This window comes from Thunnus thynnus, chromosome 24 (assembly GCF_963924715.1).
Source record: "Thunnus thynnus chromosome 24, fThuThy2.1, whole genome shotgun sequence".
NCBI lineage: Eukaryota > Metazoa > Chordata > Actinopteri > Scombriformes > Scombridae > Thunnus > Thunnus thynnus.
Window position 1 is genome coordinate 20516006 of NC_089540.1, and position 17679 is coordinate 20533684.

A 17679-nucleotide genomic window follows, 5' to 3' on the forward strand; every position below is an offset into this window, starting at 1 on the left:
ATATGAATGAAATTCAGTCAGTGTGAGTCAGTGGATGTAAATCCTCCTCCATGCATCATGTGTGCTGCTCTTCACTTCACTGCAGCTTCATGACGCCATCTAGTGGACTGATAGTAGAAGTACAGCAGCTGATGGCAGCTTTCTCTGATTCACACTATTAATACATAACCCATAAGTTAGGGCTGGAAGATATGGACAAAATAATACATCTCAGTTTCCTTCAGGCTTGGGCTCAGTCATGACTTTGATGGATTTGAAACATCATATATTTTTAAGACAGTGAAGCAGAATAGAAGAGCTGCAGCACCTGCAGGCTGTCATCATTATGCATAAAATACAGGTTATCACACACAGCTGTTGACTATTAGTATCAGATGCTTCATGTTCATCCAGTTTGACTTTAATAATCAGTTTGAGCACAGAAAGGGCAGAAAAGTGGGCTCACTGATGTATCTGCTGTTTGTGTTTGTGATATCTGCTGACTCCCAGCACTTCAGCTCTCTGTAACCAGAGATGATACATCGTCAACTAACACAAACCCACAACACACATCAGCCTGCAGAGTCATTTTCAATCATTGATCCAGACACTAATGATCTGATCAATGTTCTTACAGACACTATGTGTAAGATTTGAAGCTTTTTTGACTTTGGCTCCATCTGGTGGGAGGATGAAGAATGACAGTGAGCTAACAGCCTCCATGTGTTGGAAATATAGTTGAAATAGCTTCACTCTGCTTCTCTGTCCCTCTTTGTGTTTGGAATCATTTTACAAAAGTCATTAGTACAATTCTAATAACAATATTTAAGTAATTTTATCTTTTTTGTCAGCAGACAACAGACAGGTTTCACTTTACAGTTTGAACAACTCACCTAATTAACATTTATTGGAAACAGCTGATAAAATCTGCAGGGATGTTTGTCATTTGAATCACGTTTGACTGTCTATGCTAGAAGCTTGTTTTTGAGGCTCATGAACCTGGGGGATGGTTTTGGGTGGTTTTGAGTGTCAATTCCAACAAACAGTCTTTGAAAGACCTCAAAGGTTTTGTGAAGTCTCGCTGGGTACTGGAGATTCATCCTCTGGCCAGATTGTCAAGAGATTTCAGCACAAGGATTCCCTCAATTATGATTCCACTGCATCTGGCTCATGGCAAACGTAGATCCTCACACTGTGTGTCTTCAGGTCTTCATGTGCTCTGGTCTCTGCTATTTCCCGGTGCAACAAACAAGAACAGACATTAAGAAATTGTTTCATACAAGTAAAGAGAAGTCATGAGTTTTGAATCAGATGCTGATAGATAGAGAGCTCTAGATGGATAACAGTGTTTCAGCACTTTATATTTAAGGCGGCTGGCTTGACAACACACGCTTCCCGCCTTAACTACGTAATAATTTAACAAAAGAATGCTCCCATATATTGGTGCTTCTATTAGGGCTGCAGCAGATCACGGATGACCCACTGGCCTATACTGACCCCCACTAGGCCTAAGTATCAGGGAATTCTTGACAGTGTCTTCTTACTACATTTTTAAACTAAAATGTTAAACAAGTGACAAACTCCCTTTTTTTAATAGTAACATCAGTGCTACTAGATGTCCTGTATATTTCTCAACAGTTTGACACAAAAACATGTACTGCATAAACCTCTAAAACCTTGACATTAATCTGATTGATATAACTGCTTACCTGATGTGTAGTCATTGACAGAACTTAGTGGGGGAGGCTGAATTGGTCCTCTGCGTTGATCTGAATGTCTCCTGAAGAAGCAACACAAATGAAAGAACTCAAGATGACCATATGAAAATATTCTACAAAATTACATCCCAGTCACAGTCAATAAAGTGATAGTTATTATTATCATTAGTCATTTGAAGTAACATATCAGGAACTTATACCTAATCAGTGTATAACCTCCAGCAGACAGCACTCAGCGCTGTAGGAGCAGAGCGGGAACACAGAAGAAAAGCGATGCACTGTGGAGCACGGCGACAGAAACACAGCAAAAACCAAAAAGCATTTTATCCACCTGACATCAATCCCACGCAGGTGTGTGTGTGTGTGTGTGTGTGTGCGTGAGAGCGGGACAGAGCAGAGCGGATTGTGCCGGGCTGAGCCCCGGAGAGCCCCTAACCCCTGTTAGAGAGGGTCTGACATAATTAGTGCATTCGCACTTACATATTAAGGATGCACACAGTCCAGCACTCAACACAGGCCACTTATGACCGACAGACTGGCTGCAACACACTCGGGTAACTAAACGTTACTACACGGGGCTGCACTCAGGTGATGGCGGGCTGAGCAGTTGCATCACACACGGAGACTTTCATAGGACTGACTCCGCCATCTTACAGACATGGCGGCGGTGTCAATTCATTATAAACTTATAAATAAAAAGGATATGTCATTTGTTGTAAAACCCAACACGTAGAAGCCATATTTGACTAAAAATCGGCATTTTGACGGTACGTTAACTGTTTGAGCTTCGTGCGCATTTTGAAACACCTTATGGCATCGCAAGGAGGAAAACGCACACTTAAGCATTACATAGAAAATGATTTCTTACAAGTTGTGTAGTTTGTCAATGAAAAAGCCAGGCAGGTACTCTTGCAGCCTTGTGGGAGAACAAGTTCAGACTGGTTCCAATTGGGCGGGTCGGGATTTACTTATTCAGAAAATCCTTAAACTAAGTTTTGTGAAATCAGTTTGTTGTAAAGTACCAGGAAATCAAATTTATGATAGAAAATTATAAGTGACTAAAACAGCCACACTTTTTACTTTTCTGTGACTCAAGTAGACAGTAAAAGAAGACAAAATCAATGTATTGTAAGAATATATATATATACATTTTATAATTAAGTCATATGGACATTGCCACTGAAGGGCTTTTTACAGTGTGGATTAATGATCATCAAAGTATTAATACAATAATAGAGTCATTTCTCCTCTAATATCAGTTTTTCTTCCTCACTGGAATCCAAATATTCCAAAAGGTCCAAATTAAGGGTCAAAAAGCTGCATGGAGCCAAACTAACAGCAGGACGACCTGCTTCCTTCACTAACTGCTGACTCATCAGCTTTTTACATCTGACTTCTGCACTGCAAAAAAGGAAATTCAAGAATGTTCTAATATCTTATTTTAGGATGATTAAACCTTATTGTTTCTCCTCAAAGACAAATACTCCTGTCAGGCAGCATCTGCACTGCAGGTTATTAGACTTGTTTCAAGGTAACTGCTCTTCATTTGTCTTAGTAAGGTATTCAGTCTATTTTCAGCTCCAGCTGACAAGAAACAAGTCTGACAAGTGGATTCAAAGTGTTTAAGACGCCACAACTCATAAACTCATAAACTGAGGCGACTTTACAGACAAATAATCTGGTTTCAAGCATCTTTAACTTGAATTTCTGACAGTTCATTTCTAATATGAAGCCAAACAGACTTAAATCTGATTTTAAAACTAGTTTTAAGGTTAGATCATGTTTGATAGCGGCTACATTTTTATGCTCGTTTCAAGAAAACTTCTTAAGTCATTTTTGGCAGATTTTCTTGCTTGAAGTGATCAAATTTCATTAGTTCAAAGAATATTTAGTAGTGTTTCCAGTAGGGGAGTTTTTGCAGTGTAGATTCTAACACTAAGAGGCGACTTTACCAGTAATGACCCAGTAACACCCACAGTATACTGGAAACATCAACAACTAACAGCAAACAATTCACAATTAGTCAGCAATGATCTGAATATAGAATCATTCATTTACAGCAATAATACAGAACATTATGATGACATTTGGCTCTTACAACAGTCTTAAATCCGTGAAGGCAGCAGACAGTTTACAGAAAGGTCAAAGGTCAGGAGGTTTCTCTGCACTGTGGGAAAAGAGGAGCCGAAGAGTCACAGAGTTCAGACAGACGGATTTAGAGAAGCAGTTACAGACAAACGTTCACTTCTTTATCATCTTTTTATTGGTTTTACTCAGGCAGAGGAAGTTCAGGAGGACAACATCAATAAATAAATAACAAGTGTGTAATGGAGGAGGAAAACAAGAACCCGGACAACTAGACCACCGGACTCATCCACCGACACCGAGGACCTGAACACCACTGACATACAGGTCAGTGTGCTCCAATCTATCAATAAACAACTGGATGGTGCTTCCACCAGGAGATTAACCTCACTGTCCTGAGCTCCACACCTTTCACACAACTTTCTATTAAGATGTTGCTTTAACTCATGGGTGTAGATTTGGGTGAGGAAGGTGTTGCTGGATTGTCCCAACCAATATTTTCACTGATCTCTAACAATCCAGCTGTTTTAACTGCACGTAATATTAATATAATATATTAATACTGCTTCTCTGTCCCTCTTTGTGTTTGGACTCATTTTACTAAAGTCATTAGTACAATTCTAATAACAATATTTAAGTATTTTCATGTCGTCTTTTTTGTCAACAGACAACAGACAGGTTTCACTTTACAGTTTGAACAACTCACCTAATTAACATTTATTGGAAACAGCTGATAAAATCTGCAGGGATGTTTGTCATTTCAGCAGATGTTCAGCAGTAAAACTAAGAAACAAGCAGCATGTTGAAGTGCTGACTGAACACAGATTGACCCTGAGAGAAATAACTCTGTCAGTCATTATGAGATTCAAGTGAAGAGAAGATGAAGAATGTTACATTTAGAGCAGAGGATTTAAAGTCTGAGCATTAGTGATGTCAACATGAACAAAAGTTCATATTCATGCATTTTATCACTATTATTATTATTCTTTGTTCTTTGTCTTCATTTGATTTAGGGAATAATTGTGCTCTCAGTTATGGAACTACGGTTCCCATAATGCTTTGGGGGATGTAACAGGAATTATAGCATCATGGAATCAAATCAAATAATAATCATAAATGTTTAGAGCTTGTGAAATAGTTTGTGAATGTGTAATCAAGTTTTGCAGCTGTATAAATATTTTGTATGTAATTAAAATTTGTGCAGGATTTTTTTCAACAGTGAAGTTTCAAAAAGTCTGAGAGACGGACACACAAATTTCCTCCCTGTGTTGCGACAGTGAAGTTAAAACTGCAAACTGCAAGTTAAGAGTACAAATGTTGATTCTGTTTTTACGCCTGAATCTGATTGGTCATACATTCATCCCCCTGCAGGTCATTAAAGATGGAAGACGGTGCGAGCTCTCCTGCGACTCAGGTGGGTTTAAATGTACTTTAGGATGCTGAAATATTAATGATATTTAATGTGTTGTGTATTTATCTTGCAGTCAGTTTGCTGTTATTGAAAGGCAACACAGTTGTCCAAATGCATATTTTCAAGTTCTGTATTGTGAGTTACTGAATGTAAAATGTCCAGTAGATTACTGTGATATAGCAGTATGCTGTTGTATAATTACAGTATATATTGTAAAAGTAATGCAACTCAGTAGCCAGTAATTTACTGTAAATTTATACTCAAAATAACTGCAAAATTTGACCTGCTCCATTTGTTTCTGTCAACCCACAACAACAAATCTATAACATAAAAATGTCAGATTCAAATAACGACAAACAAAATCAGTTAAAGACATTTTGCAGTTTTATATAAATTTTACAGTTTAGTGCTGCTACTGCAGGACAATGCATTTATTTTGGAAGGTTTTTAACCAACATAATGTTTAATAGCTGCAGTTAAGATTGAGTTCACAACCATATATGAAAGGAAAACAATTCTCACATGACCATTTATACAGTACAAGTGAAAAAATATTCTCCAGTGAATTTAAAGTGCATTGAAGTATTGCAGAGTATGTTTCAAGTACATTTATATAAGTACTTATTGTAAATAGAAACTATACTAATTTTATGCTATCATGAAATACTCAATAGTATATTTACCACATTTATGTTAAATGGAAATAGTGTACTTTTAATAAAAACCACTGAAATATGTTAGTAAAATATGAGTGAACTTTTAAGATAATTGCTGTTAAATACTAGAACAGTATCTTACATATATTGACATATTTTCAGCAAGTGTATTAAAACACTATGAGCATAATAGTGTAGTTAAAGTACACTTATAGAATGTTCATTTTATTTTACTGGACACATTTAATACTCAAGTGTGTTTAAACAGCACATTTTACTAATGTACATGAACTTAGTTCTGCATACAATTAGTAAAGCATTTAAAGAGGTTTGAGCATCACAGTGTCATGAAACTCTTGAGTCGCCCAAATCCACAAACTGAAAGAAGGACAGAATCTCAGGTGAGGTTTGAAAACCTACAGCAGCGAGTTACAGAGCAGCACATTACCTACAGGTTTCTACACATTTATTGTGACAGTCTATGATATGTTCATTTTAAATGTTAGTTTTGGTCTCAGATTTATAGTTAAGTAGTCGATCAATAAAATAAAATGTAAAGATCAGAGAAAACATCATGATACAGTCCAGTTTCAGGTCAGTCAGTAAATGCATATTGAGTAAAGTAAACATTTAGCAGAGTCAGGCTCTTTGTGTGTGTGAACATGTTTCTATGAAAGAGAAAAGAGTGATAGAGAGCAAGTACACACACACAATTATTTACACCGTCCAACATCAAATGTCCCTACCAGAGTTAAACCAAACCTACGCCCTCACTTTAACTACTGTTATAAATGATCATGTGATGTTTCCAACTAGTTTGATAGTGTAAAAGTAGAACTTCTTACCTTTCTGACCATATATCGTTTTAATCATTTACTTTAGATTTGTCTTTACCAGAGTCAGATAAAAGACGCCATCACTGGTCTTTTAGCAGCTCTCTCTTCACGCTGTAAACACTACGCGCTGCTGATTTTACAGGACTTTCAGGTTGTTCCTGAGTCTACAAAGTCTACATCAATTATAACAAAACATCTGTCCTTCACAATAACATAACAAGCTTCAACAACTCCAAATAATGCAGTTAAGGCTCCTTAATTTCCATTTTGCTGCGTTACCACCACCTGCTGGATGTTTGTTAAACTCTCTTCTAAGTTCCAACACTTACAAAATACCATCTGATGCATTAAATTCAGCAATTATACACACACATATATACTGTATGTACATATAGCTTACAAGTAATTCACACCAAGCAGAGTATTTATAGCACAACTGTAAACAGAAGTGTTCATTACTTAAAATTAAATCTTTTAGATCAAAGACGAATGACTATAGCAAATGACAGCAACGTTTTATTCACGTAATGTTTTTAATAAGACAATAAAAAAGATTAAACATCAAGACACCAATAAGATATTAAATAATCATGGTCCAGCTCCGCCTCTCAGCCCACACAGATGTTATGAAACCATTTGTGGCAGTTGTTATTGTCCTACAGAAAACATACTGTAGTTTTTCAAGAACCAATGACGTCACTCGTTCCTGGAAGAACAGCAGATTTTGAAGCTGCATCTCAGAGACACAGAACATTAAAAACAACTATTTTTCACACTACATCCCTAATTCAGATAGATGGAGATATGGTTGAAAATCAGCAAAGTGGTCTTTAAAGACACCTTCAAGCAGGTAGCCCTGTTGTAATGAAGACGCAAATCCCAGCAGCACTGGGCTGATGCACTGAGTCAAACCAAGCCAGCACATGTGCATGGAAAAGACCTAATGGAGTGTAGACTGAAGGCTAGCATGCTGGTAGCTAGCATGCTGGTAGCTAGCATGCTGGAGGTTAGCATGCTGGAGATTAGCATGCTGGTGCTTAGCTGACTGAGGTGCAGGCTGGGATTCATGAGTGTTAATAAAGTCCTCTGCCCACCCAGGTAGCAATTTCCTCAACCAAGACTTTGAAGACGCTGCCCGGTGTGCCAATGATATGGCTGCCTCTCTGTCCTCACTACTGGAAGCGTATTTCCAGTCATTACAAAGGCACAAAAGATTATAATTTACCTCACATAGTTCCTGAGAAAACAATTGATCCGCTGGGTCCATTATTGTTTGAATCGTTCTGTCATGATGGAGTGAAGGCAGGTGGATCGAAGTACAAGAGACGGCAGGCAGACAGGATCTGAAGCACAGATATTTATTGAAACTTAACAACAACTGTAGCTCAGGAACAGGCAGAATGAACAGACTATTCGACAAAGACTGAACTGAAAACTGGACTTAAATACAGACAGAACTAACGAGGGAACAGGGAACAGGTGACTAGGCAGGAGAACAGGAAGGGGGCCGATTGGCTGGGAGAACAAATGGAACAGGGCAGGGCTGACGAGGCTGATGCAGGACAGGTGTGGAGGGAAAAGCAGGCTGGGGAGGAGTACAGGAACACAGGAGGGACACACAGAGCAAACAGACAACCAAAACCCAGAAAACACAATGAGACCAGACAGGACTGTGACAGGACAATGACAATATGTGTCAGTGGTTTCACCACACACTCAATAATATTTAACCATAGTCAGTCAATTCCATCCCAGTCTGTAGACTTCTTACTCTTAAATGTTTTAACAATGTTAATCATTTCATCTGTTCCCCTTATTAACATGGATTGTTTATTTACATTAACAGTTTTACTTTCCACATCATCTTTACTGCTAAGCTTAATAATCTCCTTGAGCTAAATTAGGTCCAATATTAACAAAAAATCATTAAATTCATCTGCAGCTAAATCCATTTCATTAATAGTTGTATTGTGATTTGTCAGGAAATAGGTTGGGTAACCTGCTTTTCCAGTTCCATTTTTAATAATATCAATCAATACTTCAGTGTTGCTAATCCAGTAAGTTAACTGTGTAATTGTTAATCAAATACAGATTTTTGTCATACCTTTCAGATCTTAGCAGGACAAAAGATGGCAACACCTCCAGAGGTTCTCTTGAAGTATTTGGACAATTTGGGATCTAAAGACTTTAAAAGATTCAAGTGGTACCTGTGGCAGCAGGAGGGCATTGGAGGTTTCAAAGCAATCCCAAAGAGTCGACTGGAGAAAGCAAACAGAACTGAAACAGTAGATCTGATGGTCGAGAACTACTGTGAAGATGCTATTAAAGTGACCAGAATGGTTTTGGGGAAGATCAATCAGAAGGATCGAGTGAAACATTTGCCACAAACCATCTCAGATCCTTCAGGTAAGTCATGGAAAGATTATAAATGTGATGTTACAAAGATATTTAGAAGTGCTCAGTCAACAGTCGGTGGACTTGTTTTAGATTCTTCAAGGTGTTTCTCCTCTCATCCAAAAGTCTTCTTTATTTCTGACTGACTGGTGGGAAGTCACAGGTGTTTAACCTCTGCAGGGCTGTTTACACCTTAAAGCTGTGTTCAGACACAAAGCAAAGCCAATTTTCACCTTGTGTTACTCGCACAAGATTTACTGTTGGATCATTTGTGCTTATTTGACCCAACAACCAAGATACCAGTTGTACATTAGCTGTTAGCCAGCTAGCAACAGACACACCAACCATGTCTTTGGGAGTGTGCCTCTGTGTGTTTGTGTTTAGTTCAGCCTCTGACTGAACTCAGAACTCAGCAGGAACTCTTCTTTCCATTATTTCCCTCCAGTTTCTCTAGTTTTTCTCTCTCCTCTCTGTACGTTCATGAAGTACATTCATAAAGCCCAGCGATACGCGCCGCATGATAAATTCACTTTGTGTTCTGTCTGAACTCACCATTATTAAGCCACATGTGGGTCATTATTCCATCTACCTGTCAGTCCTTAGAGTCCCATGAGTCCAGGTGTGAATGGTTCTTAAGGCTTCAGTGTGCTCCAGCTGAAGCACTTGTTGGATAGTCAGACCTCCTCTAGAGGGTGAAGTCCAACTATTTTTGTTGGATTGCTCCAAAACCAACAATCACACCCACTTTACTCTGTGATTGGTCAACTGTGTGGAGTTGTGACAGAAGGCAGAGTATACTGTATACTGAAACTAACTTCCCTGCAATGTTTGTCTAAACTCACGTCCTGCATTATTAATTCCTGCGTTAAACCAGCTGTTGCATTCCTTCCTCTGAGAGAACCGGAACTTGGATTAAGTATCATTTAGGTTCAGGAACTCATCCTCAACGTGAGGGGAGAACAGTGGAAACACAAGCAGAACCAGTAACAATGGATACATGTTGAGTTCCTGTAGTGGAAACAGCATATGTTACCTCTGAATACTCACATGAAAAGTGACAGAAGTAGCTGTGCAATGAATTTTAAAAAGGAAACCTGAGAGAGAAGTTTCTCTCCTTCACAAACCTGAGCAATCACTGTGTAAAGTCGGAGTGAATGTTGGATCATCAGGTTCAGAACAATCCAACAAAAGTTCCAGTGTCAGAAAGGTGTGGGGGCAATGCAGTTTCAAAGCTGTTCAACCATCCAACAAGCGGTTCTGATGAACTAAACTGGCACCTAAACAGACCCTCTGCTGAATATCATTAAATGATACACTTATAAGAAAATGTTTTTATGATTAATATTTTCTATAATAATCTTCTCATTTTTGTCAATCGTTGTTTATTGATTCAACTATCACTGTATAAAGTGGGAGTGAATGTTGGATCATCAGGTTCAGAACAATCCAACAAAAGCTCCGATGTTGGAAAGGTGTTGGGCGACAGAGTTTCAAAGCTGTTCAGCCATCCAATAAGCAGTTCTGATTAACTAAACTGGCACCTAAACAGACCCTCTACTTGTTGAATATTATTAAATGATCTTCCCATAATACAGTGAAACTCCAAATGAGCTGAATAGATACCACACTTATAAGCAAATATTTTTAATGATTCATATTTTCTATCACATCTTCTCATTTCTCTCTATTGTTTTTTTTTCTTTTAGAGACTCTTGTCAAATGTCAACGTGAACTTAAATCTAATCTGAAGAAGAGGTTCCAGTGTGTGTTTGAGGGGATTGCTAAAGCAGGAAACCCAACCCTTCTGAATCAGATCTACACAGAGCTCTACATCACAAAGGGAGGGGCTGCAGGAGTCAATGATGAACATGAGGTCAGACAGATTGAAACAGCATCCAGGAAACCAGACAGACCAGAAACAACCATCAGACAAGAAGACATCTTTAAAGCCTCACCTGGAAGAGATGAACCAATCAGAAAAGTGATGACAATGGGAGTGGCTGGCATTGGGAAAACAGTCTTAACACAGAAGTTCACTCTGGACTGGGCTGAAGACACAGCCAACCAGGACATACAGTTCACATTTCCATTCACTTTCAGAGAGCTGAATGTGCTGAAAGAGGAAAAGTACAGCTTGGTGGAACTTGTTCATGACTTCTTTACTGAAACCAAAGAAGCAGGAATCTACAAGTTTGAAAAGTTCCAGGTTCTGTTCATCTTTGATGGTCTGGATGAGTGTCGACTTCCTCTGGACTTCCACAAGACTAAGATCCTAACTGATGTTACAGAGTCCACCTCAGTGGATGTGCTGCTGACAAACCTCATCAGGGGGAAACTACTTCCCTCTGCCCGCCTCTGGATAACCACACGACCTGCAGCAGCCAATCAGATCCCTCCTGAGTGTGTTGGCATGGTGACAGAGGTCAGAGGGTTCACTGATCCACAGAAGGAGGAGTACTTCAGGAAGAGATTTAGAGATGAGAAGCAGGCCAGCACCATCATCTCCCACATCAAGACATCACGAAGCCTCCACATCATGTGCCACATCCCAGTCTTCTGCTGGATCACTGCTACAGTTCTGGAGCATGTGTTGAAAAACAGAGGGGGAGGAGAGCTGCCCAAGACCCTGACTGAGATGTACCTTCGTCTCGTAGTGCTTCAGTCCAAACTGAAGAATGTCAAGTATGATGGGGGAGCTGAGACAGATCCACACTGGAGTCCAGAGAGCAGGAAGATGATTGAGTCTCTGGGAAAACTGGCTTTTGAGCAGCTGCAGAAAGGCAACCTGATCTTCTATGAATCAGACCTGACAGAGTGTGGCATCGATATCAGAGCAGCCTCAAAGTACTCAGGAGTGTTCACACAGATCTTTAAACAGGAGGACTGTGGGATGTTTGAAGAAATGGTGTTCTGCTTCATCCATCTGAGTGTTCAGGAGTTTCTGGCTGCTCTTCATGTCCATCTGACATTCATCAACTTTGGAGTCAATCTGCTAGCAGGAGAACAAACAACATCCCAGAAGTCTGAAGTGTTCATAGACAAATCAACACATTTCTACCAGAGTGCTGTGAAGGAGGCCTTACAGAGTCCAAATGGACACCTGGACTTGTTCCTCCGCTTCATCCTGGGTCTTTCTCTGCAAACTAATCAGACTCTCCTACGAGGCCTGCTGACACAGACAGGAAGTAGCTCACAGACCAATTGGAAAACAATTGAGTACATCAAGGAGAAGATCAGTGAGAATCTGTCTGCAGAGAGAAGCATCAATCTGTTCCACTGTCTGAATGAACTGAATGATCGTTCTCTAGTGAAGGAGATCCAACAGTACCTGAGATCAGGAAGTCTCTCCACGGATGAACTGTCTCCTGCTCAGTGGTCAGCTCTGGTCTTCATCTTACTGTCATCAGAAAAAGATCTGGATGTGTTTGACCTGAAGAAATACTCTGCTTCAGAGGAGGCTCTTCTGAGGCTGCTGCCAGTGGTCAAAGCCTCCAACAAAGCTCTGTAAGTACACAGATGGTTGGATTTATTCATCATTATTTAAATACTCAGCTATCCTTTTAACAAAAATGAATTCTTACTTGTTTTTTCCCTTTTATTTCCTCTCCAGGTTGAGTGACTGTAACCTCTCAGAGAGAAGCTGTGCAGCTCTGTCCTCAGTTCTCAGCTCCCAGCCCTCTAATCTGATAGAGCTTGATCTCAGTAACAACAACCTGCAGGATTCAGGAATGAAGCAGCTGTCTGCTGGACTGAAGAGTCCACACTGCACACTGGAAAATCTCGGGTCAGAACAAATTTCCCATTGTTTTAGAGGCATTGTTCTTAACTATAAGATGCAGCGTCTCTAATGTCAGGACTTCTGATTTGCAAAAGTTTTCCATAAGGATTTTATGTTTCAAACAACAGAAAAAGTTTAAATTTTCTATTTTATCTTTCCTTGATTCAGCCTTCTTTATTTTACAGCACACATATATGAACTCTGGCTGAGACAGAGTAACAAATATTTGCTTTGATACCATGTGATTTATATCATTACATGTCTGTTCATCATAGATTCTGTCATATTAAACTTTCACATCTCCAACATGTTTAGAATAGAGCAGCAAAGATTTTAACCAGTGCTGAGAATTGAATTTATATCCAGCATCACCAAAAGTCCAAAGTTCTGATTGGCAGAAGTTTTCCACCAGGATTTTATTTTTCACAGGAAAGATAATGGTTGAATTTTCCAATTTATCTTCTTTGATTCAGCTTCATATACTTTACAGCACAGATATATGAATTCTGGCTGAGATAGAGAAACTGATCATTGCTTTGATATCAAGTGATTTAAATCATAACATGTCTGTGTATCACTGATTCTGTCATATTTAACTGTCACATCTCCAACATGTTTAGAATATAACAGCAAAGATTTTAACTAGTGCTGAGAGGAGAATTTATATCCAGCATCACCTTCATGTTCATTATTTTCTCTCCAGGCTGAGTTTGTGTAACCTCTCAGAGAGAAGCTGTGCAGCTCTGTCCTCAGTTCTCAGCTCCCAGTCCTCTAGTCTGAGAGAGCTTGACCTCAGTAACAACAACCTGCAGGATTCAGGAATGAAGCAGCTGTCTGCTGGACTGAAGAGTCCACACTGCACACTGGAAAATCTCGGGTCAGAACAAATTTCCCATTGTTTTAGAGGCATTGTTCTTAACTATAAGATGCAGCCTCTCTAATGTCAGGACTTCTGATTTGCAAAAGTTTTCCATAAGGATTTTATGTTTCAAACAACAGAAAAAGTTTAAATTTTCTATTTTATCTTTCCTTGATTCAGCCTTCTTTATTTTACAGCACACATATATGAACTCTGGCTGAGACAGAGTAACAAATATTTGCTTTGATACCATGTGATTTATATCATTACATGTCTGTTCATCATAGATTCTGTCATATTAAACTTTCACATCTCCAACATGTTTAGAATAGAGCAGCAAAGATTTTAACCAGTGCTGAGAATTGAATTTATATCCAGCATCACCAAAAGTCCAAAGTTCTGATTGGCAGAAGTTTTCCACCAGGATTTTATTTTTCACAGGAAAGATAATGGTTGAATTTTCCAATTTATCTTCTTTGATTCAGCTTCATATACTTTACAGCACAGATATATGAATTCTGGCTGAGATAGAGAAACTGATCATTGCTTTGATATCAAGTGATTTAAATCATAACATGTCTGTGTATCACTGATTCTGTCATATTTAACTGTCACATCTCCAACATGTTTAGAATATAACAGCAAAGATTTTAACTAGTGCTGAGAGGAGAATTTATATCCAGCATCACCTTCATGTTCATTATTTTCTCTCCAGGCTGAGTTTGTGTAACCTCTCAGAGAGAAGCTGTGCAGCTCTGTCCTCAGTTCTCAGCTCCCGGTCCTCTAGTCTGAGAGAGCTTGACCTCAGTAACAACAACCTGCAGGACTCCGGAGTGAAGCAGCTGTCTGCTGGACTGAAGAGTCCACACTGCACACTGGAAACTCTCAGGTCAGGATTCATCAACCCTTTCAACAGATGAACATTTAAAATCTGAAGGACTATTAGAGGATAGTAGAGAGAATTCCTTTCCATGCAGATTTTTATTGTTTTCTTTTGATTTTGTTGTTGAATTAATTGATACCTCAGATGATTTTTCAGATTTCGATAACATTTAATTTTACAGGTCTGCAAATTTCATGGTACAGTGGAAATCGCTTATAGTGATCACTTCCATCCGGGTCAAATTGATCACTATAAGTGGATGATTATAACGGATTTCCTTTTCTTTTTCTTCATTTCTCATACAGATTATCATGTAATTGACATTTGTATATTTATTACATGAATATAAAGTAATGAAATGAGCAGCTTCGCTATTTACTATATATCATTGTCTGTTTCAAGATACAGTACAGCTGTTTAAATGCTTGTTGTTTTGCTGCTGCATCTCATTTGCTCACTTTTGGCAGTTTGTCACAAACTTCAAGGAGACGATGTTTATTGTTGAGAGAAAATGACTCTTTCCTTTTCTTTTTCCTGTCATGATTTCATTGTGCACACATCACCAGCCTCAGGTCACCAGCTGGCAGCGTTGTGTGTTTAGGCTGCTGGGGTGGACAGGTGAGGGCAGGGCCACAGCAGCGAGAAAGTTGAACCAGAATCAACTTTTGGAAAAACACAAGCTGTAATGCTGTACAACCTTGTCATGAGGGAAGACAGAAACATTACTAGGTAGAGGGGAGGACATTTCTCTTCATTTGATAACATTAAAACTAAAGTAAGGCTTTGCTGACGGCTTCCCGATAGGTAAAAATTACCAAATAGACTGAGGTTGGTTGAAGTCAAGCGTCTCTTTAGTTCAAACAGAACATATGTTGTAGGCACGGAGAGTCCGCAGAGTCTCCGTGGAGAATTCTGACAAGACAAAGGAAAGTCACTAGTATATATTGACGGCCTTGATGCCCTTGGGAGGCACCTTTAGTTGTGTACAGATTCCTTCTAACAGACCTAGACAAAGCTTTACAGAGCTCTCCCTTCCCCATGATGACCATGATACTTAACTAATACATGGATTTTTCTATCACTTCCCGACTCATTTTAAAAAAGACGAGATAGAGAAGCAGTGGTCGAGCGAGCTAGAAAGTAGATTAGGAGAGTGAGCAGTGGTAGTGAGAAAGCTGGTGAATGAGAGGAAGAAAACATTATTTTCTGATTGTTTCACGGCAGTTACAAACACACCCACCCGGCACCTCCACACTAGGGGTGTGCCCGAATACAAATACATTATTCAGCAAAGCACAAATAGTGTTTTTTTTATGAATATTTGTTTCATACAAATAATTTAAAAATTATTTTATGAATATCATACGTGTACTATGGGAGTAAGGTAAAAAGAAAATAGAATTAACATAGTTTCAAATGTTTTTTTTCCATATGTTTTCATGTATGAAAAGACCCAAATTATACAACAGATAGTTCCGACCAAGCAATCTGATTGGTCAACTAGACATTTAGAACGAGCTCAAATCAGCATGACAGCACACCTAGCCGCGCTCAAATGAAAAAAGCCTCTCACTAAAAATATTACTCCGCCATTCATTAGAACTATAAACCATGACGTCACGCTAACAACAACTGTCACTTCTGGGTAGACGACAGGTGGTTGATGTGAATTGCGGTGATATGTGAACTTGGCAAATTTGTTTATTTCTGTTGTCATTTTCAGCCACAACTGTAAAGTTTGAATATATATATATATATGTATATATATATATATATATATATATATATGTATAGAAAAACACCGTGGTCTGACCTATCTGACGTTTCTGATGTGCTTATTTTATGTACTGTGTTGCTCTGTTAGCGTCTTTGGTTTGTTTTGTTTTGTGGGGGGGTCTGCGGTGAAAACCCAGAACGGAGTTTTGAGTTGTCTTTCTTTTATGTTTGTGAAACTGGATTGAACTGAACTGATTAGGGGTTGTGGGGAAAACAAAACAGACCCTTTACCGAGTGGATTGAACTCTGAGACTGTGGAACGAGTTACACACCCTCACACACACTGAAAAACCCAAACCCTTCTCTACTCTATTGTAACCCGACAGAGAAATTTTTTTTTTTCAGCGCATGTCTTAGTTACAACAAGACTGAGCTAGCAAAGCAATTTTGTGTTTATATGTATGGCATTTATTTAGTTTGGAAAATCCCACAGTCTTTGTTGTTGTTATACAACAGTTGTTAACTTAAATGCACACTGTAAGCAGACTACTTTATTTTCTATCAGAGAATTGTTTAAACAGCATTTGTATAGGAATGATTCTGTCCCGACTTTTTTGATCCATACAAGCGGTTTCCACTGTAATTACGTGATAATTAGCCAGTAACTTCTTTGAAATTTCTTTGAACTACATTTTTCTTTCTCAGAGCTGTTTCTTACAACGTGCTGTCTGACCACGTTAGAAATCAAACGTTTTTATCGCCTTTCTGTTCAGTAATTGTTTGAGTCATGGAGCGTACTCTTCATACGCCTGCATGCACTGAACTGGAACTTCTGTATCACAACAGTTCAGGACAAATACATGTACCTGTACACCCCTATACTTACACCTAGTGGATAAGGCAAATGTAGGTGACTTTTTTCTTTCTTTGCCAATATACTATATATCCCTTATTTCTGTAAATATTTGGGAAATATTTTTCTTGAATTTACTGTACATTTATGTAACCAAGGTTATTTTCTGTAGATACAAATTACAGATGTCCCCTAAATGCCTCATGATGCAGACATTGACTGTAAAAAATATGGACGTAGTCACGGTGACGTCATCAATTGGTTTGCAAACTGCCATTTTGAAGCCTTGAGTGTAGCGATTTGACCATCGCCATCTTGGATTTGGCCGTCGCCATGTTTGATTTTTGGAGCCAGAAGTGACCATATTTGGAAGAGAGGGTGGAGCTGACCATAGCGCTAGCTGCTATCTTGGTTAGCATGGTGCATTTATAATCTATGGTTAACAGTCATAATGCTAATGCTAATTTTCACTAGTAAAAAACAGGCCTAAGACCTTTAAAACAAAATGTAC

The 17679-nt window shown here is 38.8% G+C and overlaps 3 protein-coding genes and 1 long non-coding RNA gene across 13 annotated transcripts in view; 1 reads left to right on the plus strand and 3 right to left on the minus strand.

The window, feature by feature from the left end:
• LOC137176846 (NLR family CARD domain-containing protein 3-like) overlaps nucleotides 1-17679 on the minus strand; it is a 376610-nt gene that overhangs the window by 138161 nt on the left and 220770 nt on the right. The gene's annotated exons all lie outside the window — the stretch shown is intronic.
• Nucleotides 1-17679, plus strand: part of LOC137176844 (NACHT, LRR and PYD domains-containing protein 3-like) — a 277333-nt gene that overhangs the window by 124858 nt on the left and 134796 nt on the right. For 4 of the 8 annotated variants that reach the window (XM_067582816.1, XM_067582818.1, XM_067582823.1 and 1 more), the window contains exons 9-10: nucleotides 13561-13734; nucleotides 14432-14605. The exons of 1 other annotated variant lie outside the window; for it this stretch is intronic. In XM_067582816.1, coding sequence (XP_067438917.1) covers nucleotides 13561-13734; nucleotides 14432-14605 — 348 coding nt within the window. Of the gene's footprint in view, nucleotides 1-3974; nucleotides 4110-5153; nucleotides 5197-8796; nucleotides 9092-10785; nucleotides 12584-12689; nucleotides 12864-13560; nucleotides 13735-14431; nucleotides 14606-17679 lie in introns of all 8 variants that reach the window. 3 more of the 8 variants (XM_067582820.1, XM_067582819.1, XM_067582817.1) reach the window with 3 other exon arrangements.
• The window catches only part of LOC137176849 (NLR family CARD domain-containing protein 3-like), a 232215-nt gene that overhangs the window by 55084 nt on the left and 159452 nt on the right, over nucleotides 1-17679 (minus strand). The gene's annotated exons all lie outside the window — the stretch shown is intronic.
• LOC137176861 (uncharacterized) lies at nucleotides 746-8790 on the minus strand. Of its 3 annotated transcripts, none has more exons than XR_010925873.1 (3): nucleotides 7911-8790; nucleotides 1689-1759; nucleotides 746-1208 (listed from the first exon to the last, which is right to left on the minus strand). It is a non-coding gene; the product is annotated as an uncharacterized lncRNA (long non-coding RNA). The 3 variants fall into 3 exon arrangements; XR_010925872.1 differs by lacking the exon at nucleotides 7911-8790 and adding an exon at nucleotides 2566-3646; XR_010925871.1 differs by lacking the exon at nucleotides 7911-8790 and adding an exon at nucleotides 1898-2559.